General features: G+C 45.9%; 1 protein-coding gene across 1 annotated transcript in view; it reads left to right on the top strand.

Moving 5' to 3' along the window:
• The window catches only part of CORO2A (coronin 2A), a 62,250-nt gene extending 36,971 nt beyond the window's left edge, over positions 1-25,279 (top strand). The window contains exons 2-12 of the mRNA XM_056325441.1: positions 2,952-3,152; positions 8,373-8,489; positions 13,123-13,272; positions 13,813-13,992; positions 14,664-14,780; positions 16,521-16,625; positions 16,962-17,058; positions 18,867-18,979; positions 20,092-20,182; positions 20,480-20,745; positions 22,168-25,279. Of these exons, the coding sequence (XP_056181416.1) occupies positions 2,952-3,152; positions 8,373-8,489; positions 13,123-13,272; positions 13,813-13,992; positions 14,664-14,780; positions 16,521-16,625; positions 16,962-17,058; positions 18,867-18,979; positions 20,092-20,182; positions 20,480-20,745; positions 22,168-22,299 (1,569 nt within the window). The 3' untranslated portion in view covers positions 22,300-25,279. The remainder of the gene's footprint in view (positions 1-2,951; positions 3,153-8,372; positions 8,490-13,122; positions 13,273-13,812; positions 13,993-14,663; positions 14,781-16,520; positions 16,626-16,961; positions 17,059-18,866; positions 18,980-20,091; positions 20,183-20,479; positions 20,746-22,167) is intronic.
• Positions 25,280-26,878: the final 1,599 nt, after the last annotated feature.

Below are 26,878 nucleotides of genomic sequence, written 5' to 3'. Positions count from 1 at the left end.
CCATACAGTTGGTATTAGGCCTGTATTTATACATAACACAGCATTTGGTGCATTGAGAGCTCTGATGGAGAATGGCGACCTCTTTTCTCTACAACGATCTTCTTGTATGCACCATAGCTTCCACTGTTTAATAGCTGAGATCTGTCAGAGCCCTGGCCAGGCTGTTCTTGTTAATAGCCAGCTGGAAGATCTCATCTCTTGCTGAGGAACCACATCTTGTCTGCTGCATGGCTTGTAGCAGGCAGATTGTACACACAGGGCCTTATTTTACTTAGTGAAGATGTGAGCTTTTTCATTTGTAAGGTTTCAGTATGGTTGGTGGCACCATGCCCTAGGTTTTCTCCAATTCAGCCTCCTGTTCAGAGCAGGACTATTATGAACATTTGAATAAGGAGAATATGTCTTTATCTAATGAAGTCTTGAAAGGATTTCCAGGGATGGAGACATATCACCACTTGAGCAACTTCCAGTGCAGAACACTCCTCCACACTCCTTCCAAACAAGTTTTTCTTCATGTCCACATGTCTGCTTTATTTGGGTTCAGCATCTCCCACTGTGCCAGATGCAGTCTGCTGATGCTGCACCTGTTCAGGCTGTTTTTTGCCATATTTTATTTAAAAAGCTTTTTCTTTTAATGTTGAGCTTTCTGCTGTGGCTGCAATTATGTCAGGAGGGACACTGTTCTGCTAGGATTGTCTTTTCCATTTTTATGATATTCCCAGTTATATATTGCCCTGCTGTCCAGGCTGTAGGTGCTTTGAAGTCCATTCCTGTGACAGCTGAACCTTAATTCTACAAACTGAAATAGGAGAGAGCTTGTTTCCTAAGCACTATCCAAACTTGGGCATTTAATTCCTTATATTTCCTTTATTCCTTATTCAGAGTTACAATTTCACAGGTACTCTGCATGGGATGTTAGTATCTTGCTGTGTGTTCCTGCTCTCTGGTGCTGCAATAGTGAATATATTCTGTGTACTTGGTGACTCCTTTCTCCAGAGGAGCCTCGAACCTCCAGACCACACACTCTGTCCCACCTCAAGCGCAGTTTAGCTAGAAGTTCCTTTGAGCCAGGCAGTTAATTTCCTTTTGGAAAGATAACGTTCCTGCTGTAAGAAGGAACTGCTGCATCCAGACAGTACAGTGATTTCCCCGCCTCCACCGTGATGCGAGTAAACCTAACCACTAAAGCTGTAATGAGTGTGAAGGTGTTTGAGAATGCTGCACATCTTGGGCTGTTTGGGGAGCTAGTTAGCTCCATAAAACCTCAGCTTTCTTTCTGTCTGTGAATATCCCTTCTTCCAAGATTATTTTCCCAGGATCACTGCTTTCTTTTCCAAATAACTTGTGTGTCTTTGTTTTTGTTCAGCATCAGAGCCCTCACTGTATCAGAGATCCTTTGCACCTAATGTTTTCTGCACAAGAAATCTAATCAGCTAAGAATATGGAGAAATGTGGGTAAAACGTGCCAAGGTAAAAGCAGGCAACAAAAATGACTGTGAAAGCAACCGGTGATCTGCCAGGACTGATTTTTTACAGGCATATGTATTTGTCCAAGGTGGGGTTTGGTCTGAGCTGTGCCAGCAGATTGGGAGGAGGTGGGGAGTAGGCCAGGACTTGTGTCCTAGCACTATTCACAGCCCAAATCTTCCAGTGTGACATGAGCTTTGCAGATCTTTGTGTTGATGGATGCTTGTAAAGCTCCAGTTCAACTGCCCAGGATCAAGCAATACAGACTCCTGGCATTTAATAGTCATCCCAGGAGGATACCGTCTTGTGCCAGCAGCAAGGACATTTTGGTTTAGAATTGCTTAGACCTCTGCTTGTTGGATGATGATGCACTTGGGCTCCTGCCATTGAGTGCGTGCTTCCCTTCAAACACTTACCCTTGTGAATGAGCTAAGTCTTGCTGTAACACAAAAGGGGGAACTCTCTCAAACTGGAATATCTTTGATCCAGCAGCACTGATAATACCATTCATGAAATGCACATTCAGCAGATCAATATGGGGCAAACCAAGCCCTCTCCCAGTCTTTGCCTATATTGATTGTGTGGGGCTCTTTTTCACCCATAACCTTCTTGCCTGATGTACATTTCTTTTCCTTTGGGCAGTAGGATCTTCTCACCATCTCTGCCATGTCCCTTTTACTGTCTAGGTTTTGTGGATGGAGCAGGAGTTCATAGTCTGAATTGCCTTTTCTGTCCAACACCGGTAGTTTCCTATTTGAAATTAGTTGCATCAGTTCCATCAAGCTTCACTGCTCTCTGTGGGAAAGGATTCTTGTGGTTAGCATGCTTTATGTATCTCATTTAAACACCGTTTAAAATGCTGTCTCTCAGAGGGCTGTAGTGCAGTTATAAACCAGACATGCAGAATGTCATTGTCAGTGGGGAAAAAAACAGCAGGTGACTGTAATGATTACTATGATCTCTCAAACCTCTTTTTTTCCCTTCATGTGAGCAAAATTTAGACTAGCTTTTGGTCCTAAACCACCCGAGGGCCAAATGAAGCCTGCATCCAGACTGACTTGTTCACTCGCCATCTTTCAGGCTTTCCTCACCCAGAATATATCTTTCATGCTTCCTGAGTTCTGAGCTACCAGGATTCAATTCCTCTTAACCTTGCTGCCATGTGGCCCAGCCCCCAATGATAGGGATTGCTGGTGCATGCACAGGCCAGCTGGCTGGTGGAGGAGAGGGTTGTCTTTTCTCCCCTGCACTCTTTCCATCAGAGATGTGCAACAGGTGCAGAGGCAGGTCATGCCAAAGGGGTGAAGACCAGCAGAGAAAAATGTGGCTGCTGCTTTCTGGCTGAGGGTTGGTGCAAGGACCCCAAATGGGGGCGGAGGGGGGGGTGAGCTTGTTCTGGAGAGAGGGGAGTGGGGGTCTGCAAGCCATGATGGGATAGCTGATTCTTACGTCATGGGGTATTTGTTGTGTTTCTCCCCTTGCAGATGTCGTGGCACCCACAGTACCGCAGCTCCAAGTTCCGCCACGTGTATGGCAAAGCTGCCAGCAAGGACAAGTGCTATGACTGCGTGCCCATCACCCGCAACGTCCATGACAACCACTTCTGTGCCGTGAACCCCCACTTCATTGCAGTGGTGACTGAGTGTGCGGGTGGGGGGGCCTTCCTCGTCATTCCCATCCACCAGGTGAGCTCCACTGAGGCGAGCTGGCTTTTGAGAGCACATCAAGAGGTTGGAGGAGGGGTTTTCTAGGAGGCTAGACTGCACAGACAGTATTCAGTTAATACTGTTGCCCAAATTGCAAAATGATGGAAGGGCCGCAGATGCCTTGACAGGTGATTCCCGAGATGTGTGTACTTAACATTGCTCCTTACAGTTTTTTGGCACCTTCCTTCATTTCAGATCTCATTTGCCTTTCTTGTATAATCAGCAGGAACTGTGCTGTTCAGATGTTTGTCTCCTAGGACAAATTGCAAATAAAAAAGCAGTTAGTAGATACAGAGGGCAAAAATTGAAAGTTGCTTTAGTGGCATGGCTTTAGCTGTGACCAGAGGGGCATGTGGTATGTTTTGCACTATCTTTTCCTTTGTGAAAGAATGGAGGCATGATTATCAGGCTATGAAGCTCTTAAGCTTCAAGCAGTGATGCTGGAAAAACTTCCCTTTCAGAAACAAATCTCATGTTTGTGGGTTTTGATGACTTAGGGATCTGATGAGAGGGAGGATCTGGCCATCTGATGTTTATTGCTTCAGAACAATTAGGCATGCCCTAATGTGGATTAACTTCTATATGAAATTATGAACTCTCTAGAATCAGGACAGAACAGATGAAAGGTAAAAGTTCAGCCTTTAATTAAAAGTTAATTGATAGTGTTATTGCAATGCCACTTTTTCAATGTATATTTGCTAAGGATGAAAGCGAACTGGCTATGCTTGAAGAACCTACACAGTTCCCGGCCCTTTTAGACTTTGTTTATTCAGCTCCTCACTGCTGGTGCTGTTCAGAGACAGTCGTTCTAAAGTTAACCACTACCCTGTTTTCCTTGACTGAGTCAGTTCTGCCCCCTCGACCATGATCTGTTGAGGCTGAATAACTTGTCTTTATCACAGAGTTGCATCTATAAGCAGGCAGCTGGTGACTGTGGGATGTGGGCTGGGTGGGACCCAGCTCTCAAAAGTGTGGGCAAAATGAGCTGAAGGTGTTTGCACTGCTTACTATTAATTCTTCTGTCTTCTCACCTTTCTCAGCTTGGCTAGTTTTTAGTAGCAATTCTTCCATTCTTAAGATCTGCTCAGATACTCCACCCAGATCTGAAATGCTGCCAGCAGAAGTGAAAGGCATGGTAGAATTAGAAAATACAGAAAAGGATAATTAAAGTACATCAATGAAAATGTGAAATTGCATTCATGTGAAGAAAGACTTCAATCAGTTTGGGAAAAAAAGACAAATAAATGAGATATATAAAACTGCGAAGAGGCTGGGAAAGAAGCATAAGGAGACGTTCTCCTTGATTTGTGTGGTGAAGGGGATCCTGGAGACCAAGGAGCAGACTGTTAGCAGCAGATGTGAATGCTTCTGCAGTTCAGATGTGGAGCTCACTGCTCTGGATGCTGATAAGCCCAGAAGAATTAAGGGGTTCAAAACAGGACAACTTTGCTAGAGTTGGAGAGGAGCTGGTTTACAGTGTTCAGATGTAGGTCCCCTAGTTCAGGAAATCCCTTGAGGATTGACCTTTGGTGATGGATCAGGGAAAGGATATGTACGTGCTGCACTTCATACAGCTGTTCTCTGAATACCTGTTCCTTACTGATGCTGGGTGGGGGAGAGCAGCCTTAGTCACCCACAGAAAGAGGATCCCTGACTCTGGGGGCTGTGATACCAGTTACTTTTTTTCATGAGACGCTTGCAAACTGGTGCCACCTGGTAAAAAGCAGCAGCTTTTGGCTTGTGCTTGTGTTGGTGGTATTTGTGGCTGCCACCTCCTCCTGTGGTGGTGACCCATGGCAAACAGTGTACTGGGCTATAGCTATGCCCCTGGCTGCCAGGCCACCAAAGGCAGCCTGGTCTGGAGACATGTGCCTGAGACAGTATTGTCCTCTCATGATGTACAGCTGATCTGAGGTTACTTTTGACTGGATTCACAGATAGCAGATACATCAGAAGCATGCCACAATGTGGAGGAAATGCCCAAGAGCCAGGATGTCATGTTTAGCCAAAGTTGGAGATGGCAGCCAGGAGAGGGAGGGATGCACTTCTTGGGGAGGATGAACAACCTGCTCAGGGAGCTGCTTTTGTCCCTTCAGTGCCTTTTTGAGTTAGTTCTGCATGTGCTGCTGGAGGGACTGCCTGCTCCTCCTGGAGGATGTGCTCAAACAGGCTCAACCTCACTCTGTTTAACTGTGCCTCCTTGCTTGTTTGTTGTGCTCCTCTCCTGCTGAGTCATGGACACCAAGCTCTCTCATCTCTCCTTGAATAAATACCACTTCTTGCCTTGTGCATCATTCTTCCTCTCTGAAAGCCTGGGGGTGAGGCAGAGGTTATTTAGGGAAAGAGCTCTTTGCCATAGATACCCTCCTTTCAGCAGGCCTTTGCATTCAGCCTGAAGAGGAATTAGTTGAATGTTTGCTACCACTTGGAGAATGGTCTTCAGTTGCACAGGGTGTGTCAGTTAGGTCCTCCTGAAGATGTGCCATTGAAGTCAGCTGGGTGAAATGGCAGTACATCTCACCAGGGAGGGAAGTGGCTTTGGCCACAGGGGCCGCCTGGTGCCTGTAACAGACAGAAAGCCGTTATAAATCCTGCAAGTCAGACAAGGCATGGCCTCAGCGACTGTAACTGGGAGATAAGATGCTTTCCCACAGTGTGACCTGGGTGTAGATTGGTGTCTGACACAGATGTGTTGGGGAGATGCATGAACTGCATGCCAAGGAAGGATATTGTCTCAGAAGGACAATTTTTTAGCATTCCTTTGAAAGACGAAGACCTGCCTTTTTGCTTCACCAGTGACCAGACTTGGTTGGCACTGCATCTGTCTGTTCCTTTGCAGTATAAATTAAAGGGATAGCAAAATGAGAACAAAGTCCTGAGAGACAGTGAGATATTTGTATCCAAGTCTTCGCAGTCTCTCACTGTGTCAGCACTGGGTGTGAATGGGAGGATGTATGTGTGATTGTGTAGATCTCCTAGACACAAACTCCACTCCCTTCTCCCTGGGGGTGAGGACTATGAAATGGATGACCCCTCAGGCCTTACCTGACTGACGCCAGATGTGAGTGCTGTGCTGTGACTGTGTTAGTGCCCTTTGGAGAACACCTGGGACGTAGGGCTGACCCATCTCACAGTAATCTACCCTGCACAAATCTGCTGGGAGAGTTTAACAGCTGTACCATTAGAAGTGGTTTTTTTTTTGGTCAAAGAACTCTGAGTTTGGCTATGTTTAAAAAATGCTGGGAGTTTAGAAAGTGAGTGGTTGAAAAATGACACATTTTCAAGCTCTGCAAATAATTGTGAACAGCAGGTACCTCTGCATGAATGACAACATATCTAGTAATTGAAATAGTTTTCGGTCTGTAGAATGCGTTTTCCCCCAGCATATGAAGAGCTTCATTTCCACATGCAGATGTGTGTCCAAGACTAACAGCCTTACCTGTCATATATGTTTGTTGGCAGCCTGGGGGTTCATGTGTTGTGGGTCCTGCTCTGTCCCAGGGCTGCAGGGCTGCACTGGGGCAGGTGAGACTGGTGGTTGGGAGGGCAAGGGCTCATTTTCCAGGGCCAGTTGAGCCTGCTGGGGATGTGGGGGTAGGAAAGCCTTGCAGGATGAGGCAGGCAGAGCGGGCTCAGGGCAGCCTGGAAGTCTCCCAAATGGAGTGGGGAGCAGACAGGCAGCCAGCTCTGGGAGGGACAGAGTTCCCATAGGGATCAAGGGATCCCTGTGGAGCTGGCTGCCCAGCCCATTGAGTTGTCAGCTTGAAACCAAGCGCTGAAGCCTACAAAAGGACACCGTGGGCGGGGGAACGCTGCTTATTAAAGGCCTTTTATCTCTTCTGCCTTCCCAAGTCACTTTGCATTGTTGCTGTTATAAAAGGGAATTGTTTTAGACTGTAGTCTAAAAAAGCACAGTCTTTTACATTTCAAAGCCCTCTAAGTGTTCAGTTTAAAGCAGGTTAGTCCTAGTCTATGTGACAAAATTTCCAGTGAAGCCAGAATAGTTACACATCGTGATTTGTTCTGCATTCAAAACTGTACAAATTTTCAAGGCTGGGAAAATTACATCCTAGCCACGCCACATCTGGGTTAAAGCCAACTCTAGTTCCCCTTTGCTCTGCACTCCTAAGGCCCGCCTCTGGAGAGGTGCAAGGGGGTACGCCAACAGAGGTGGCTGCTTTTCAGTAGAGCATGCATTTGCGTTCGTTTTGATTTACAATTCTTCCAGGTGGGATAAAAGTAAGCAGGTAAGCATCACTAGCTTGTCACCATGTCTGTCTTCTTAGGTGATTGAGCTTTGATCTTGAACAGATGTCTGGGATGCAAGGTGGGTCCCGGAGCTCTCCATACTTCTGCTCCTGACAGGAAGAAGCAAGTGCTGCTCCAATGTTAATAAAATCCTCAGCACCCTCCCTAGCACATAAAAAATGTACCGACTTGGCTTTGTAGCAGGGACTGCGCCTGTATGGGTTTATCCTGATGCAACACAGCCCCCATGTGGCACTAGGGCCTCAATACTCCTTAGTGCACTTTGTGCAGGATTTTTACCTCTGAAGATGCCACCCAAATATGGCATTTTTTTGGAGTCTGGAATGCTGATTGAATCCTGTGAATGGCTGGATTTCAACACCATCAGAGAGAAGCGGATGGCTTGCTGAAAGAAAAACTGCATTTGTAATTTGTGTCACAAACGTATTTTTGCTTAAAAAATATATGCTTGCTGATGAGGCCCCCCCGGGGCCCAAAAAAAGCTAAAACATGTATCTCCCTCCCAGCTCCCCGCTCTGCCCCTCGCTTATCAGAAATGTCTTCTGAGACATATTCTGGTGGTTTTTTCCTCCCAAGATATTTAAAAAATGTGGAAGATTCATCTAATTTTTCTTTCCCCTCTAAGTTTTATTCTATGGTGTCTGAACCAAATACTGACTTCTGACTTCAGCAGTCTCAATTGCTGCATGTGTACAGATTTCTTTATAGCCGTGTGTGCTCAGGAAGGCCTGAGCACTTTCCTTTCTTTTCAGTGGTGTCAAGACCTGCCTAGCAGGGACAGCAAAACCCCATTCTCAACAGATAGAGAGCACCCAGGGCATTTGGAGCATAACAAGCAGAAAGAGGTTTCTTACTGGAGCTAACCTGGATTTTCAATGTCCTGTAATTCCATGGCTCGCCTTAGGTTTGATGATATTTGTTTTTTTCCAGACAGGCAAACTTGACCCACATTATCCCAAAATATGTGGGCACAAAGGGAATGTTCTGGACATCAAGTGGAACCCATTCAATGACTTTGTAATAGCTTCATGTTCAGAAGATGCCACAGTAAGTTTACCAGCTTGTACTCTGTTATTACCTGGTGAATGTGCTTTTTTTGGGAAAGAAATGAAAAAGAAACCAAAAGGCTCACAGATGAGATGTGAAAGCTTATATATATTTACACTTATAAAAAAAGTCAAGTAAGAGGAAGATACCCTTCTTTCTCTTAAGGTCAGATCTGTGTGATCCCTTTCAGATCATATATGAGATCAGTGTGAGGAGGAAGATCTGTTCTGTGGGGGCTTGCATCTCTTTGGGTGTGTTTGCATGAGAAAAACAGAATATGAATTTAAAATGAAATGACCATTCAAGTTTAATTGCTATGAAACTATTCCTTTACTTCAGAAAAAGCTTCAGCACAATGTAATCTGGAAGAGCTATTTCAGATCAGTTCCCTTCAGAGCAAGTTTGAGCTTGTTCCTGTACTCATTTTCTCTGTAAAAGTCATGCTGGATTAGTTATGGTTAGCTGAGGAGTCTGGGTCACACTATTCTGCAATAAGTGGTTTGGCTGAAGTTAGTATAATTAAGATGCAGTCACATATTTTTACTCCAGTGTAGGTGCAAACTAGTAATAACTACTAATAATTGGAAGTTTCAATTCATGTTTGTAAGGGGCAGTTTAGCCCATATATACCCATTGAAGTGTCACTTTCCATGTCTGACAAAAGTGTGATGTTAACTTCTGTGAGTGAGGATATCTGACTAACTGCTGTGCTTTTTTCCAGAGATCCCACACGTGTTTTCTCCCACTGGGTATATTTACCCTCTGCCACACAGCATCAGGGAAGCTTCCCTAGTTATTTCCTCTAACCCTGGCTTGGTGCACATCCTTTGCCATTTCAGCTCTGCCAAAAATCACTCTTGAATTGGAAATCTAGGCTCTTTGAATTGTCCTTCCTGTTTGGTGACTTCCTTTTGCTTCTTTGGATATTCATGTCTTTTTTGAAGGCTTCTTTTGATTTCGGGGCTACCTGTGAAGGTTTTATTTTATCTTCTAACCTGTATGCCAGGTTCTCATGCTGTCTCGGAGAGGATTTGTGGCAGGAAGGCACCACCATGACTTCTCTTTTGAGCCTCAGATGAGGAATGAACACCAGCTTTGAAGCCTTCTGCTGCAGTTACAGAATCACAGAACCATTCATGTTGAAAGGGAGCTTGGGTGGTCTCTACTCACATGTCCTTTGCGGGTCTGTGGAGATGAGTCTTGGAAACCTCCAAGGGAAGAAGATTTCACCACCTCTCTGGGCAACCAGTTCCTGTTCTTCATTGCTCCCATGGAGACATTTTTTTCCTTATATGCAGCCAGAATCTCCGCAGTGTAGTTAGGGATCACTGTATCCCATCCTCCCACCCTGCACTTCAAGACAGAGCCTGGCTATATTTTCTCAGTAGTCTTGTAAGTATTGAAGGCTTCTGTCAGTTTTTCCTGAAGCTGTCTCTTATCCAGGCTGAGCAAGCCCACCTCCCTCAGCTTCTCCTCACAGGCCAAGAGCTGCAGCCTCCTGAGTGTCCCGGTGGTCTCCACTGGAGTCACTTAAGTGTATCAGCATCTTTCTTGCACTGGGAGGTGCAAAACCAGATGCAGTATTCCAGCTGTTGTTTAATGATTGCTGAGTAAAGGGGAAAATCACTTCACTTGATTTAGTGGCTATCTTCCTGTTCCAGACAAGGATGCTGCTAGCTTTCATCTCTGCCAGGGCATGATGCTGGATCATATCTATTCTATTGTTTACCAGGACCCTGGGGTCTGTACAGAAAGGCTGCTGTCTGTCAGCTTTCTTTTCCAGTTTCCTACTGAAACTTGGCACTGGGTCATTCTCCAGGCTAAAGAACAGAAACACTGAGCTTGTCACTGGTCTCAGCACCAAAAGTTGTTCTAAGAAGTCTTGCTGTTTGTGACTGTATTCTTTTTTCTGGCGCCACCCTCCCATAATCATCTGGTATTAGGAATTGGTATCTCAGGGGTCCCCTGCATAGTGACACAGTGTAGGGACACGTCTTCCCTCCCTGCTGAGCAGTGAGGACAGCAGACTGCGTTTCTTAGTATGACTATCTTTCCTTGTACCTGGTAGCTAGACCACAGGGTGGTCACTTCATCCAAGCCCTGCTCAGAGCGGGGCAGTAGAATCAGATTGCTTCAAGCCTTGTCCAGATGAGCCGGGAAGATCTCCAAGAGTACAGGTCCCGTGGCCTCACTGGGCCCTTATTCCAGGGGTTGAGTACCCTTCTAGGGAAAACAGGTCTCGTCTGACCTCCAGGAAGTGTCCCTATTGCCATTTGCATCCATTACCTTTGGTGCTCTCCTTGTGCACCACCAGAGTCTGGCTCCATCCTCTTTGTGCCTTCCTGCAATGTAGTTGAAGGGCAGCCAGATACTGAACAACTTCTTTTCTTTCCAGCTCTCCTCAGATTTGCTGTGCTTCCAACCCCTCCTCATCTCAGTGCATGCTATTGGACTCACTCTTTGTGGTCAACCTCTGTCTGGGCCTGGGCTGTGCTGGAGAGCTCAGATAGGACATACTCTTGGGACATCTCCATAACAGCACTTTCTCTGTCCTGAGAGAAGTGTGAGGAAATTTTTGGGGTCCCAGAGCTGTCCATCACTTACACTGGGCTGGACATTAGAGCTAAAGCCTTTCCTGAAGTCTGTTGTTAAAGGCCTGGTGCTCTCTGCTATTTCTGAGCATTAGCATAAGCCAGCATTCTGGCTTGTGTGCAAGGACACATCTGACTGGTCTTATTGGCTGGGTCTTCCTGGAACTTTTGAGGAAGGCCACAAACTTCTGTGAAGGTAATGGAAATTTCCCATCACCCACATTTCTTAGCGGTTTCTTGGCCATTACCCAGCCTTTCTAGAGCTTGCATTGATGGTACCACAGCTATCTTTTGTGATGTGTAGCTGAAGCACACAGAGTGGTACTTTTGGGCACAGGAGGGGATGGATAGTCCCTGTGAATGCCCAGTGTCCTTTCCAGTTCCTACTGCTGCTTCAGACAGGCTTAGGACTGAGGCCAATGCAAGTGACCAAGGGCTGAGAGTTTGAACAGTATGGGGAGAGGGCTTATCCTCTTACACCTTCTGTTCCTTTTGGCAAATTATTGGGCATGTATGAATTCAGCTTGTTGAAGATCTTCTCCACTGCGTTAGAGGGGCAACTCTATGCATTTTGCTTTGCTTTGTCAGATTTTCTTCACGATGCAGCAGGCTAGACAGCTTGTGGATTGTTCCTGGCAGCTCTGGCTCCATGACCTGCTTCTTCTGCACACTAAGCACTGGCAATTTCTGCCATTTAATGCACCCTGAGATGCCAGCCAGGGGCTTTTCCCTGCTTTTCCCACCAGTCATTTCATAGCATGGGGAGTGAATGATTCATTCCTAGGCAGTTCTTCTCAGTGTGAACACAACCTATTTTTCCCTTTGCTGCTCTCTAAGCCCCATTCCTTTAGTGATAGTTGTTGAAGCTGTAGAGTATGATGCTTCCTTCTACTGCTGTAGAAATTAATTTGGAGGCTACCGGACCCCACAGTCCTTAGATGTCTAGTGGGCTTGATTCCTCAGTGGATAAACACCATTGAGAACACTGAGAATGATGCTCATGGTCTTTGCCAGCAGGTCCCAGAATTTGTGCCTCTTGTTCTTTGGCTTAAAAAGATGTGATCCTCATCAGCTAAACAATGGAGACTCAGGCAGATGTGACTAATTTCCACAAACTATCTGCTTCAACGAGCTTTTCCCTTTTACTTCAGAGTAAGTGCTAGAAAAGTTACGATAAGCATAGTGATTTTCATTGAGGTTAACAATCTGTTATCATCCTAAGTACTTGTGCTTGTAGGGGTAGTGTGAGAAAGACTCATTTTAGCTGCATAGGTTCAGCCCCTTTTGCAGGTTTCCTCTACTGTCTTCTGCCACCCCAGGATGACAGAGGACTTTTGTCTTCATGCAGCATTGTTCTAGAAGATCTCAGGGCTGCAGGTAGAGCTGTTACGGAACAGCACACCCTCCCAGTGTTGAGTGACTTCAGTGTGGTGGTGCCCAGTCTCTCTGCTCACGGCATCTGCCATGTGGCCACCTGTGTGGGCTTCTGTGTACTCTGAGAAATGGCTGTGCCATTTACAAAGTGTTCAGCACTGGTGTAATTTTCTATGGGACAAACAGTACTCTAGCTGTCATCCGACCAGGGGAATTCTCAGTTCTTTTACCGGGTGGCACTGCGTGGATCACTGCTTGGATCAATCACTGCTGTAGTATCTTTTGGGACTCTGCTGAAATTTATTTCAGCTTTGCTTGTTCCTGTTCAAAGTTTGTTAGGAGGCAAGGTCTGCAAGATCTGTGATTTACTTCTTCCCCTTGGGAATAATATTCTGTAATTGTGCTGAAAGCTTGGCCAGGTGGAAGGGTTGGATTGACAAGTTAAAACAGACTGGTAGAACAGCTGGCTAAAGAGGGAGGGTAAAGAGGAGTCTTCAGGCCCCCCAAAAGTAAAGATACTAATTTAAAGGACTGGCATTCAATAAAGCCGGGAGCATTCCTATTCGCTACCAAGGGAATAGTAATACCAAGGGAATAATAGCTATTGGTAAGTTCCTGATTAGCTCCTTACTCAAGAATCTCACAAAGAGCCATCCTGTGCCATTCAGGTTAAAATCTGGGACATTCCCAAGCACTTGCTAACAAGAAACATTACCAGTCCGAAGAAGGAACTTCTTGGGCATGTTCGAAGAGTGGGCCTCATTGAATGGCATCCCACTGCTAATAACATCCTCTTCAGCTCTGGCTACGACTACAAGGTGGGTCTGTTCTCTGTGGAGCTTTCCTTCTGGGACACTCTGTTTGGCAGGGTGTTTTGAAATTTGTTTTAATTTCCAGCTGTATGATAATACTACAGATTTCAAAAGCCTTCTTCATGGGGAAATTCCATGGTGACCTCAAAAGCAAAAGGACATTGCTACAAGGTCAAAAGGACTTGTTGGTTTTCTAGTCTTCTGATGAACCTCAGTCTGCTCTGCCCTTCTCCTTTACTGGATTGGATACAATATGTAAAGTTATGCACTTTTGTTTGGCTTCATTCTTGTTCTGCTGCAAATATCTTCACTGATGCTGGCCTTTTTTACATATAAAATGTGTCTGCAAAGAAAATTAGAATATTGGACTTTACGAGCAAACACTCATAAGGACCAGGAATTGTTTTAAATGGTGGAGAGCATCCACTTATGGTGCTAAGACCTGTACATGTAGAGAAGAGAAGAATAAGTGAATAGGGTACACAGAATCCCCAGTTGGCCAGGTAGCAAAGGGCTGATTTTTTTTTTTCTTTTTTTTTTCTCCAGATAATGATCTGGAACCTTGACACCAAGGAGGCTGTCATCTCAAACCCGGTGAAGGTCCTCGATGCTCACAAAGATGTAGTCCTCTCAATGTCATTCAACACAGATGGCAGTCTCCTTGCCACAGCCTGTAGGGACAGAAAGATACGTCTGATAGACCCTCGTGGAGGAACAGTCCTACAGGTAGGTTGGGTTCAGAGGTTTGTAGTGCAGCTGATCTTACCCCTTGGAGTGTTTCCTCTTCTTCTTAATTGCCATTAAAGGAGACGCATTTGTGCCCCACATTGTCCAAGGCACTGGATGGTGCTATTGTGTTCTGCTTTTCATAGAATGCTGTCATCATTGAAGAAAGGGTTTCTGCATCTTACTACCGTGCTCCTTACTGAGACCCTTCCTGGAAGTGCACTGTTTTCATAATTCTCTCCTGCAGTCCTCTGTGGGATGTCTTGGGAGGTCTTGTAGAGATCAGGTGGACAGGCGGGTGCAAGTGTACATTTGTCCCACTGCCACAGTTGTTCTTGTTGCCTGTACTTTTTTTCTGTTGGTGAGGTGAAGCCAACTGCGTTTCACAGGTATTTGCACACATTTGTGTCATAGAAAGTCTTGCCTACCATTAATAGGGATTGCCCTCTTAGAGATGTGTGAATTGATAGAGATTGATTGGGCTTTTGGGAATAGCCCTGAAGAGTTTATGCCACCTTTCCAGGATCCCCATGAAATCCTGCTCACTGTAGTTCAGCCCGGCTGAAGTAGGTCTTTCAGATGTGATTGAATCAGAGGTCTCATGTAACATTTAATGTAGCTATGCAACAGGTGATGTCTCTTACTCACATGTGTCCCTTCTTTTTCTATAGGAAGCCAGCTACAAGTCTCACAGAGTCAATAAAGTCCTGTTCCTTGGAAACGTGAACAAGCTGTTCTCTACTGGAACATCTCGGTGGAATAATAGGCAAATTGCATTATGGGATCAAGTGAGTTGGACCAGCAATCTTAACAATACCAGCTTCAGTTTTCTCTCTTTTGCTCTCGCTTTAACTTTTCCACCTGCCAAATACCCAAGCATTGGTTTATAACAGCAATTTATAAGTGATCTGTCAAATTCTTAATGGATGATAGGTCTTACTGCTGTGACACTGTTAACTGAATATGAGTTTCTGAAGAAGGTTTCAAAACTTTCAGCATAGAAATCCACCAGAACAGAGAGAATGCTGTGCCTGCAACAGGAAGAAGTCATTCAAAGGACCTTTGAGTCTTCTCTGTAGCTCTGACTTAAAAGCAGCTCTTACTGGCCTTACTGGCAAATTGTTACTGGTAATGGAAAAAGAAATGAGCTCTAGCCACAGTATACCCAGGTGAAGCCCTTAATGGAGAAAAAGATGTGGGGTGTTTTTAATTTCTGATGATTCTTGATAGTAGAGTATTGAGGTAGCACTTATTGGTCACTTCCAAGACATGATCTCCTATCGTGATGGCTGCTAGCCTTATGAAACCCTGCTCTTCTCTACCTTTCTCAAATGTAGTGAGATACTTTTCCTTTGTCAGCGTCTAACTTTGTCCCTTCTCACCTTGTAGCACAATCTTTTGCCTTGTTGTGCTGTCACCCTTTGTATCAGGCAAAGCTGGTAGACCAGGTCTATGATTTGCTATTTGTCTATTTTTAGACATGGCTTCTTTGCCTATGTGAGTGGCAAAGTACTGTGCTACTGTCTGAAGGGTTTCCACAAACCTGAGCAGTGCTCTGACACAACACGAGTCTCACATCAGGGTTTCACTGCCTTCAGAGGTGCTGGAGGAGCTGGCCACACGTAGTTTGAGAACACGGTGGGAAGGCCTGTGAGGTCAGGTATGTGCAGCCTCCTTAGGGACAAGCATTGACACAGGACCTGCCCAGCAGGCATCTTTCTGAGGCCCATGTCCACTCTTGTCATCATCGCATCTAAACAGAAGCTCTGGCTTTCTGGAGCCTGCAGCTGGACAGTTCTGCAGGACAAAGTATATATTAACCCTAAGCTAAATACATATTAATGTGACAATAGCCACAATGGCAGCCATGGGACACAATACTCTGCCCCACTGGTCCTCCTGACATCGCTCTCTTCAGCAGTGCAGGTATGGTTTTGTATAAGACATGCCAGCCTTGTGTATGGTGTGGTGTGCTATGCCCTCCTACACGGCTTGCGTACAAAAGGCCGATGGGAGCTTTTGCCCTTGCAATGGGCACCTTCCCACTGAGCAGTTTGGAGACTGCTTGGCTGATGTAGACTGTTCTTGTGGTGGCTGGTGCACTGTTGTGGAGATACTGCCCTGACTAGAGGTAGTGAGGGAACACGAGTAATTCAGTGTGCAATGCAGAGGTGCCCCAAAGGCCCTTCCATCTCCCTGAGGCTGGTGGCCCACATAGAGGCAGGCAGTGTTTCTTATTGTAGCTACCTCTGGAATGTCATCAGGTGCCTGAGATGTTCTAGTGGTAGAAACTGATGTCCTGAGGTGCTGCACACAGTCAAGAACCAGGGACAGAGTGCCCATTTGCCACCCACAGAGCTTTGAAGAAGTCTGTGTGTGACCTCTGCTTGGGGCAGCTGGCCATGGCCTAGTATTGTTTTAGAGCTATGCTCATATGCTGCTGCCACATGGGATCCAGGTAAGGTGTCCCTGACTTGAGGTGATGGACAGGTGATCACAGCTGTCTGTTTTTCCTGTGTCCTGCCCAGAATGACCTTTCTGTGCCTTTACTGGAGGAGGACCTGGATGGCTCCTCAGGACTCCTGTTTCCCTTCTATGACTCAGACACACACATGCTTTATGTTGTGGGAAAGGTAAGTGCTTTCTGTGTCAGCAAACGCTGGCCTGTTTGATTCTTCTCCCTGCCTGGGTTGCACCAAGACGAACTCAAAGATGCTCCCGAAGCATGTTAACCCAAGGGTATGGGCTGATGAGGTGGGGCCTGAAGGCACTGCAGCATCAGGCCACTGCAGACGTACCTTGTTTAATATGGGGAGGTACACTGCAGAGCCCTAACCTTTCCACGAAGGAATTTGAGGGCTATATTTGGTTCATTCTTGACTCTGCATGGCTTCTGGGGCCAGGCATTCTTCTCAGACCCTCCTCCTGAACAGCAGAGCCTGGCTTATGTTCATTTTCTTTGCCTTTAGGGTGATGGAAATATACGGTACTATGAGATAAGCCCTGAGAAACCATACCTGAACTACCTGATGGAGTATCGTTCTCATTTACCACAGAAAGGAATTGGTGAGTGGCAGCATATGTCTAACATTACAAAAGGATGGTGGCTTTTTTGTTTTAGAGGCTGTCAGGGTCCAAGACTATCCAAAATAACATTTAGAAAAGAGAGTGTGTCGAATTCCACCGAGGTTTACTGGTGCACAACAGTCAGCTTGGCCCAGCTCACCTATATATCACAGGTGCTATCACAGGGTCACAGCTTGGAAGGGTCCCTTCTGACCAGCAGAACACGGGCTGGGAAGCTTTACTGACTCATCCCCTCTCACATACTTGGTCAAGGTAGAAGGGAGGGTAGTCTGGATTTAAAGATGGAGCATGCTCTTTGCCCTTTGTGAATCTACTCCGAGATTTTTGGTGATGAACTCTGTTGACATTGTTTCCACTGTGGGATTTATCTGGTAATGGGTGGTCCACATCTTAATGCCTTCACTCTTATCACTTGCCTACCTTCTCCTGTACTGGCATTTCCCATTTAGAGATAGACCTGCTATGATTAGGTCACCTCTCCTCCACTGAATACCCTTGTTTACTCACCTGTCTGCATACTACCCAGTTTAACTCACTCAGGCTATAGAATGTGGCTTTCAGCCCTCAGACCCTAGTGTTAGCCCTTTCTTGAGCCTTCTCCAGTCTACTCTGTAAGCCATATCCCTCTACAGACTGATGTGTTTTAGGATCATTTGCCACCCCTCCACAGTACCTGTGGACACTCTTATTCTTACAGAACATTGGCAGCGCTGGATTTTGTGCCTGCAGGGCTCCTTCAAAAAACCTGTTATTGGAAAGGAATAAATTATTTAAAACTTCACTGGAATATCTCTCTATTATTCTGCTTTTAAAATCTTTCCAATTCACAGCATCCTGATTTTACGTTGTCATAGACTCTTTTAAAAATCATTCCATGAAAAGGAATTGTACAAGTGTTTTTAAAAGCCTGGAGTGAATCAAATCTACTTCCTTAACTTGAGCTGTTCTGCTGATCAAACACACTGCTAAGGATATTGCACAAAAGCATCTTTCCCAGTATTGCCAAAACAAAATACAGTGCAGAGGAGTGGAGTTTAGATTCACGTTTAGATGAATGCATAATGTAAGGAACAACAGTCCTTCACATAGAATCTACTGTTTAATGAAGTCATTAGGTATCAGTAGAAAACAAAGCTCCTTGTAGGACACCGTGAAGCGAGGTCTACAAGGAGAGGTCATCTCTTTTGTTAAGGGAGTTAACATGGATATAGGTTTTGGACTGTACAGGCTCATGAGTGAAATCCACTGAGATTTCCAGATACTTAGAGACCCTGTGTGGCTTAGCCAGTCCCTGAAACACAAGTGGTGCTGTCTGACAGGGTAGGTGTTCACACCCTTCTCATAGTCCATTCTGCTTTGGGACAGTGTTACAGGGAGGATAATGGGCTGGAAGGGCTTTCAGCCTGACTCATATAGCTGTTCTGGTGTTGTTTAGGTGTCCTGAAATCCCTTCCTGGTGACCCTGATAGTCAAATCCTGTGGCATCACTTGCCAGTTCTGCTCAGTCCTGGTCACTCCATTTGCAGCTCATTTAGATAAATAAGAAACAGGAAGCTTAGCATGAAAACTACAGACCCTATGTGTAACTCAGTGGTCTGACAGAAGAAAAATGATTTAGTCTTGTCATTTGTGCCACTGAGCCAGTTTTGAGTGCAGATTTCATACCATGCTGCTGTGGAGCTGATGCTGTGACTCCTTTTGTTGTTTAGTGACCCTTTTTCCATGGTGGATGACATTAACTTCCCTAGTGAGATTTATACCCCTTTTGTTTCATGCTGTCCCACCAGGAATGATGCCAAAGAGAGGCCTTGAAGTGTCAGCTTGTGAGATTTTCCGTTTCTACAAACTGATCCCAACTAAAAGCCTGATTGAGCCCATCTCCATGATTGTGCCTCGACGGGTAAGTTAACCTCATAATGTTCACACCTGGGACAAATATCAGTGAGAAAGAGGACAATGTCTCCTCTCTGTGACTTTCAGGGGCAGAAGAGTAGGTAGAACAAGGCATTTTCTCCCTTTTGGTCTGAGGGACAAAGCTGGTCAGTTTGTGGGGCAACCCTGCCAACAAACCCTGGCTGAGTACCTCAAGAGTTAGGTCTCTGTGTAGTGGCTAACTTTCTAAGACATCCTCATTGATCTGCTGTGCTTTGTGCAACAAGGAATCTCTCTGTCAGGTCAGCCACCTGGCTGTAAAATTCCTTACTGACACCTGTTTGACATAATGACAAAAGAGAAGGGGGAAGAATTGGGATGATGTTGGGTGACATGAAAATTTCCTTGAGTCAGGAAGAAGAATGACCCTGGGACAAAGGGAACAATGGGTTCCCAGGTCTTTACCCATTGGCTGTAGCTGTGTTACAGGCAGTTGTTCTGCAGCATGTAAGATTCGACCCATTGCACTGAGCATGGTGTAGAAGTAAGTCTTAGAGCTGGTGTGGCTGGAGAATGACCCAGGTCATGAACCTGTAGCTAGCCAAGGTAGCTTTCATGTGACAGTGTGAGCAAAGGTTGTTGGAAATGCCAGTATGGGCCCTGTACTTCCAGAAACATCGGAAGGTATGAGTTCCTTGAATTTAGAGAAACAGCAGAGATAATGCTCATTGCAACTACCAATCAGGCATGCACCTCCAATGTTATGTCCTTGTCCAGTTTCTGTCAGCTGATGATCAGCTGGTGATTTGAGACTTGTGTCCATCCTTCATATTCACTTCATTCTCAGGAATGCTGAGTTCATGAGAGCCTCTGTAACCAACCTCCCCCAGTCTGTTGTCTGGGTGTGTAAAGACCTTACTGTCAGGAATTGAAACAGACCTTCAGGTGCAGTTCTTCTGAGTTGGGGTGAGGAGGAGAGACGCTTGGGGCAGATGAGAAGATTTTATGTCCATGCCAGTGAGTGCTCATGACACTCCCTTGTGCTGAGATGGAACAAACTTTCTCTACCACAATCCGCTATGGTCCCTCTAAGCCAAAACATCACTGATACAGTGACTCTGAACTTCTGTTTGCTTGCAGTCGGAGTCATACCAAGAAGACATCTACCCCTTGACCACAGGAACCCAGCCATCGCTGACAGCACAAGAGTGGCTGAACGGAGTTAACAAAGGTCAGCACATGGAGAGCTCCCCAGCCCTTCAGCTCCCAGGGCTTGGGTAAGCTGCCACTGGCTCTCTGGCCTGTTAACTGCCAGAGAAAGAGGAAGGGAGGAAAAGGAGAGACATAACAAATATGGCTGTAAGCTGAAATAATTTGGTGGTGAAAATATTTACCACTGTGAACTCTGGAAGCTGTTGCAGTCAAGTGCCTTCATGTTTATCCCTGCAGGTTGTTTTCATGAATTGCTTACCGCTGATTTCTGAATGTGGTTTGTGAGTGATAACCTGTCACCTGCCTCCCTTCCTAGGGCCTCTCTTGGTATCCTTGAGACCAGGCTCTGGAACTGTGAATGCCTTACCACAGTTTCTTGAGCCAGAGCCAGTCATGAAAACTACTGACCTGAGCCAGCACCAGGGAGGAAGGATGCCACTGGAGGACATGCAGAAGCCAAGTGAGACTGAAGACAGTAGAAAACAGCTGAAAGTGGAGGAAAAATTGCTGAAAAATGAGCAAATGTGCCTCTCCAATGGCTTTGACATATTCGAGTGTCCACCACCAAAAACTGAAAATGAGGTGTGAACATCTGGGGTGAAGGGCTGTGGCTGTGGGGGGATGCCCAGAGTCAGCTGCAAAAGGATGGTATTCACAAGGTGAAAGAATCCGGGGAAGACTTATTTGGCAGACCTGGGCCAGTGTGAGCTCTTCATTCTTTGTGGGCACAAAAGCTCTGCATGCCCTGGCTGCCACACAGGGAGCAAAAATGTTGCCCAGTGGTACCCCAGCTGTGGGTGTCTGTAAAGGAGATAACTATCAGTCTTCCCACTACCTAGGCATTCTTGTGGCACAGGCCTGCTGGTGGCTGGCTGGGGACAAGGAGGTTCTTGTGACCTCAAGGTTCTGGAGAAGAGAAGGGGGTTTATGCAGTCTAAGACTTCTATGAGAGCTGCATTCAGAGAGGCTGGTGAGGCAGCAGTGATGCCTGCAGAAGGAGTGGGTGCACCCTGCTGCCTTGGCCCATGGCATATTCACGTAGTCCTAAGCACCTAACCTGACTGTGGACCCTGACATGTGAAAGGGGCTGGCTCTGCCCCTGTCTCGGCAGCTCACTGCTGGGGGACAACTTGGCAGTGCAGTGCCATTGAGGCTGGCTGCTTGTCAGAGCCTGCTGCTGAGAATGGCTCCAGAAAAGGTCCTGGCAGCTCCATCATTTCTTCAGCCATGGCCGACACCATCCATGTGTAGTAACCAAAGCTTGTACAATGGTAGATCTCTGTGGTGATTTGCAAACTCCCTGTTGCTGCAGCTCAGGGACATTTTCGAGTACATGTGGCTTGTTTGCCTTTAGGAACCCTGGAAGGATTTCTTTCCTATAGCTGTGCTTAGGTCCCCTTTTTAGCCCTGCAAGGTTTAATAGGACAGGAATAGCCCTGCAGCTTGATAGGACAGGAATTTCCACAGCTAGATTTCCTTGTGGTGTGGAAAAGGATATTCTCCATGTTTCTGAGCTGATGCCCAAAGGTTACAGAAGCAGCCATTGCAGAGCTGGGTGCTGTGCTGTGTGTACAATTGAAAGGCCATACTAGTCCCTGGTCCCAGCTGGAGAGGGCAGAGCATGATCAACAGGAAAAAGAGAAAGGGAGTAAAAGGACTTGCTCAAGGTCAGAGTAGGAGATGTGGCACATCCAGGAACTGAGACTCCAGGTACTGTCTGTGTTTAGACTGTCTTTGAGGGATCAGTTGTATGAACATTATTTTATTTGAACTTTTCCACTGAATTAAGCAGATGTATCATTATAAAATGGTGCTGAGAAACACCCGAACTCATAGCCCAGGCTAGTGGACAGCAGGAGCACTGCTGATGTTCAATCTGTTGGTTGAAGGCCTTCTCCTTAGATACTTTTTCTCTCAGAAATCATGTGATGGGACTGATGGCATTTGACAGGTTAAGTCTGTGTTTTCTTAGTGTAAAGGAAATAAAATGTGATTTTCTCACAGCTTTTGCAGATGTTTTATCGGCAACAGGAAGAAATCCGTAGACTACGTGAGCTGGTAAACCAGAGAGATGTCCAAATTAAACAGCTGGAGCTGGAGCTCAGAAACCTCTGCATGGACACAGGCAGTTACTGAGGGTGCTGGCCTGCAGCTCTTTGCACCCCTGGCCGCTGGAGCAGAGTCCAGTTCCTGTGGATAACTCCTCCTAGGGTTTTTGCTGGGGAAAAATTGATGCTTCAGGCAGCATGGACGTCCCTGGCTTGTGGTGGTCACATTTCCCTAATCATCACCAGACAGTTTTTGATGGACTTGCTGTGCTTCTTCAGGCTCCCTTTGCTTGCCCATGCACTTTGTGTCAGAAGCTCATGCATTATTGCCAGTGAGAGACTTTGGAAAATCTTGCTTTTCTGGTCTGGAGAAGCCACCTGTTAAGCTCTAGGAACAACCTGTTTTGCTGCCCCTCCACATGACAAGGGAATGGGACACTGAAGGCAGCTGCCAGCTTCTTTTCCTACTCCTGGATCCAGCAGTGCAGCTCCTGGGGCTGCTGCCCTCCTGCCCTGGGAGACCACTCTGCAGCTGAGCTTCAGAGGCACCTCTAGCTCCAAAGTGATCCTCATGCACCCCTCCTGCCTCGGTTTGGCCCCACATCTGGGTGGCTAGGCAAAGTCATGGCTACCCTGACCATGTTCTGGGGATAGTCCTGCTGTGAGTGGGAGGCTGCACTGGGGCTGCCGATGGCAGCACTTTTGTGATAGGTAAAGGGGAGTTGGTGTTTGGAGGTCTTACTTCAAAGGGGTGGTGGTGTGGACTGGTTCTCACCAGAGAAGCTGCAGGTGCAGTTTTTGGGTCCTTTGGGTCAGTGGCCTTCTTTCACTCCTTCTGCCAAAGACCAGCCACAGTCAGCTGGGGGCTGTGGTGCTGTGGTGCTCATCAGACAAATAAGGACAACATTTAAAGCTGCACAGGCTTGGCAGTGGGGTGTTTGCCAAGAGGCATTAAAAGGATGAGGGAAGAGTTGCCTGACCCACTGCAGACCTTTCAGCACTGGTGCTACAAGTGTGTTGTCAACCACAGGAGGATTGTAGGACCATGGCTGGTCAGGCACAGCCCTCCCCAGTTGCTGGAGTATTGCTTGTCCTTGTGCCTGCAGCTGCTGCTTCATTAGCTCCCAGGTGCCAGCGCCTTGTCCTGTGCCTGCAGCCACCTGCAGCTGCAGAATCCCTACTCCCAGCTGTGTTGCCCAGTTCCCTGCATCCTCCAGGGCTGCCCTGCCTCCCCAAGCCTGGCAGCCACACTCATCTGTGCCCTTCTGCACCAGCTCTCTAGCTCACTGCCTTCCCCAGCCCTTTACTTAGGGCAAGAGCAGCTGCAGGATGCAGGTCCCATCCTTGGCTTCAGGGCTGGCACCTGTGACCAGCTTTATGCAGTCTGTCTGCAGTGTGCCGAGCTGGGCCAGTGACAGCAACAGGGGTAGTACACAGACCTGCCTGCCTCATCCGTGCCTGGGGGGTCTTCTCTCATTTATTCCCACGGTGTGGGGTAGGAGCGCACTGTCGGTTGTCCCAGGGTCTGAGCAACACATCAGCACTGGAGGGGGAACGTTTTTCCTTGCCCCAAATGCACAGCTTAGGGAGATGTCTTAAACCCAACCAGAACAAGCAAATGCTGTTTAACCTGTAACTGTGCACCTCTTTTGTGACACATGCAGGAATGAATGCTATGCCCTGCTAGTTCCCTGAAGCCTGTTTCCCCAAAGTCTAAAAAAACCAACCAAAACCACCAAACACAAAAACCCTTCTTATGAAATTTCCACAAACAGGACTCCTTAGCAAGGGGACAAAAGGCTGTGCACTGCCTGTGCTCATGTGAGATGCCCCTCTGGTTATCCCTGAAGGCAATAGCCAGCAGGGAGCTCGTGGGCTCTAAATACTCGTGTATGAGAATCACACAAAGACTTTGTCATGCCTTTTGCTCTTATGCAAAGACTTCATCCAGCTTTCAAAAATATTTCATTCATTTCTAAATACCAACAACAGATGTGGGTGCTACAGTCACAAATACTGTCATTTCCTTCTGCAGCATTACGAAGAGGGGATAGTTGTTCATGTTCTTCAGGAAGAGTCCTTTAGCATCATCCACTTACTTAACACTATTCTTTTTGTAAAAAGAATATATTAATAACAAAGTTGTTGAAACAAACTTCAGCTCATTTCAGATCTTCTAGAGTGGACTTTCCTGTGCCCTAGGAACACTCTGCAGTATGCGGTTACATGCAGAAGCATCTCACCTCAGATACAAAGCTTTAACCCAAACATGAATCTTACACCAGAAGTGGTCAGGCTTTCTCACCAAAGAGAAGAGCTATGTAAGAAGTCAAGAAGCTCACAGTTTTTTAGCCATGTCAAACAGGCCTGACAGCTTCTAACTTCAAAGCCATTGTCACAGAGGGTAGCCCCGGGGACATGACACTCTAGTTTTCAAGCTATCATTATCAGAAGGGAGAGCACTTGACACAGCCTTGACAGTCCAGGGGATATGACACATCCTTGTCACCATATGTGTTTTATTTGCTGCATTTTTTTTCTTATTTTTCATACAGAATAAATTATTTAAATTATTTCCAAGTCAGAGTCATTTAGCAGGATTTTAAAATCCTCTTGTGGACCATTTCTTTGTTATCCTATGACTGGTTAGCATAGTAAATGGTCAGCTGCCATGGTTCTTATCTTAGGGTTGTGTTGATTTCAGCATTTCTGGAAAAGAAGTTGCTTTCATTTAGGCTTTGCTGGCAACATTTGATAAAGTAAGACTATTTAATCAAAACTTCTTTTTTAGACAGTATGCCCGTAAAAGTGTAAGCTGTGAACTGTATTTCAATTTGGAGCATAAATGCAACCATAAATCTTTCACACAGAGAAAAAATATGGAGGAAATGGAGTTATGCGTTAATGAACTGTGCCTAGATAGACTTAAGTGATAATTTTAATAGTTTCTAAAACTCCTAACAGCTTTGTAAAAAACTGTAAAACGTGGGGATAAAAACCAAATTTGTGCAATGAAAAGCAAATGTAACTGAATAATAAATATATTTAGAGTTTTACTTTTTGATACATGCAAGGTTGTTGGTTTCTTATTATTCTTATTGTGTACATCCAAGGTGTTGAACTACTCCCTAACCTGGTCCTCCCTCATCTGATATACAGAAGATATCCACCACAACAGTACCCATTTTTCTCTGCCAGCTTTCACTTGCCTTAGGTGTATGTGAAACTCTTCAGATTTTCACCGTGGCTACTGTGCTTGTGGAAATCAAAAGCCTGCTATGAACAGGAGCTGTGTGACCAGTGGTTCACCTATAGTATCTGTTGAATCCTCCTTGGGCCTGATGGAGAAAACCAACACTTGGGTGCCCATGCCATTAAGCAGTGCCCCTGGCTAGTCACACTTGATACATCTCAGGTCACCCTGGCAGAATCTTTGGTGCATACATGGAAAACCAGCACTGTATAGTACAGAGCCAGATGAGCCTTGATAGCCTCTGGACAGCATCCTTAATGAGAGCCCCAGGCAAGCAGCAAACCTCCCTAGATGATAAATCTGGTCAGCAGATACGGGGCTTCTACCCTTGTAGTGGCCAGTAGTCTCCTCTAACTATTGCTTGTCACTTCTCACTTCCTTCTAGTGGTCCTGAGTGGCTCATGTGCCTCCAGGAAATCCCCTTTTAGTTGGCCCTGACAAGGCTGGGACCAAGGCCACATGGCTGGAGCTACCACGCTTAAAACCCTGCTTGTCTGAGCTACTGACAATTGCTGATTTTGTCAGCAAAGAAACCTCTCCTGATTAAGCTCCTTGTGGAGAAGCAGAGAAGAAGTTTCTGAACTTCATTTTTCAGTGCCATAACATGGCTAATAATGCTATGCCCAGTTCTTTTCAAATCCCTATTTGCAATAAATGATGCACAGTAATCTGTTTAAGTGAGTTCTTAAAAGGAATGTGTGCTTAAGTCAAGATGGTTTCTTCTCCTGATTTTTCTCTCCTCTTTTTGCATGTTTTTTCTTCAGTAGAAATTTGCACATCCAGTTACTTCTTATCCAACCACAAACAACCCTGAGGATCCACAGAGGAAGAGGCTTAAGAGCACATGGAGTTATGATTATTTTGCATCTTTCCCAGAACTCAGCCATCAGATATGGAAGGCATGGGTGAGGGGCATTAGAGGTGGCTCAAGTCAGTCCAGTTTTTATTTCCTTTAACAGGAGAACTTGGATAAGTGGTGCTTGTTACATTCTTCCATCCAGATTAGACGGGGTGACTGTGCTTCTGGCTACAGAACTTTTCTGCTTTGTGTTTTATTTGCTGCATTATACTTTCACCATCTTGACCCACATGGACATATTTGGTCAGATCTTGCAAGACCTTTGGGAAAATAGCAGCAGTACCTTAGCTCATCTTTGGGTGTATATGTTTTAAGTGCCAAAGTCAAATCTTTGCACTGGTTCCATATTTCAGCAGGACTCAATATACAAATGCATATGTGAGCAAACATGAGTAAGGAATAGAAAACACAGATGTGCGGAATAGTCTGTAGAGTAAAATCACCCAAATGTGAAGGTAACGTGTTTTGAATCAAACCTTACTTACTACTGATGGTCTTTAGAGAACCAATCAGCTTCTTTGGCTTAATGCAGTCTTAACAGCCTCATTTCTGTCA

Source organism: Falco biarmicus, chromosome Z, assembly GCF_023638135.1.
Source record: "Falco biarmicus isolate bFalBia1 chromosome Z, bFalBia1.pri, whole genome shotgun sequence".
NCBI lineage: Eukaryota > Metazoa > Chordata > Aves > Falconiformes > Falconidae > Falco > Falco biarmicus.
Note: the sequence above shows the minus strand (reverse complement) of the source record. Positions and strands in the feature narration are given on the sequence as shown.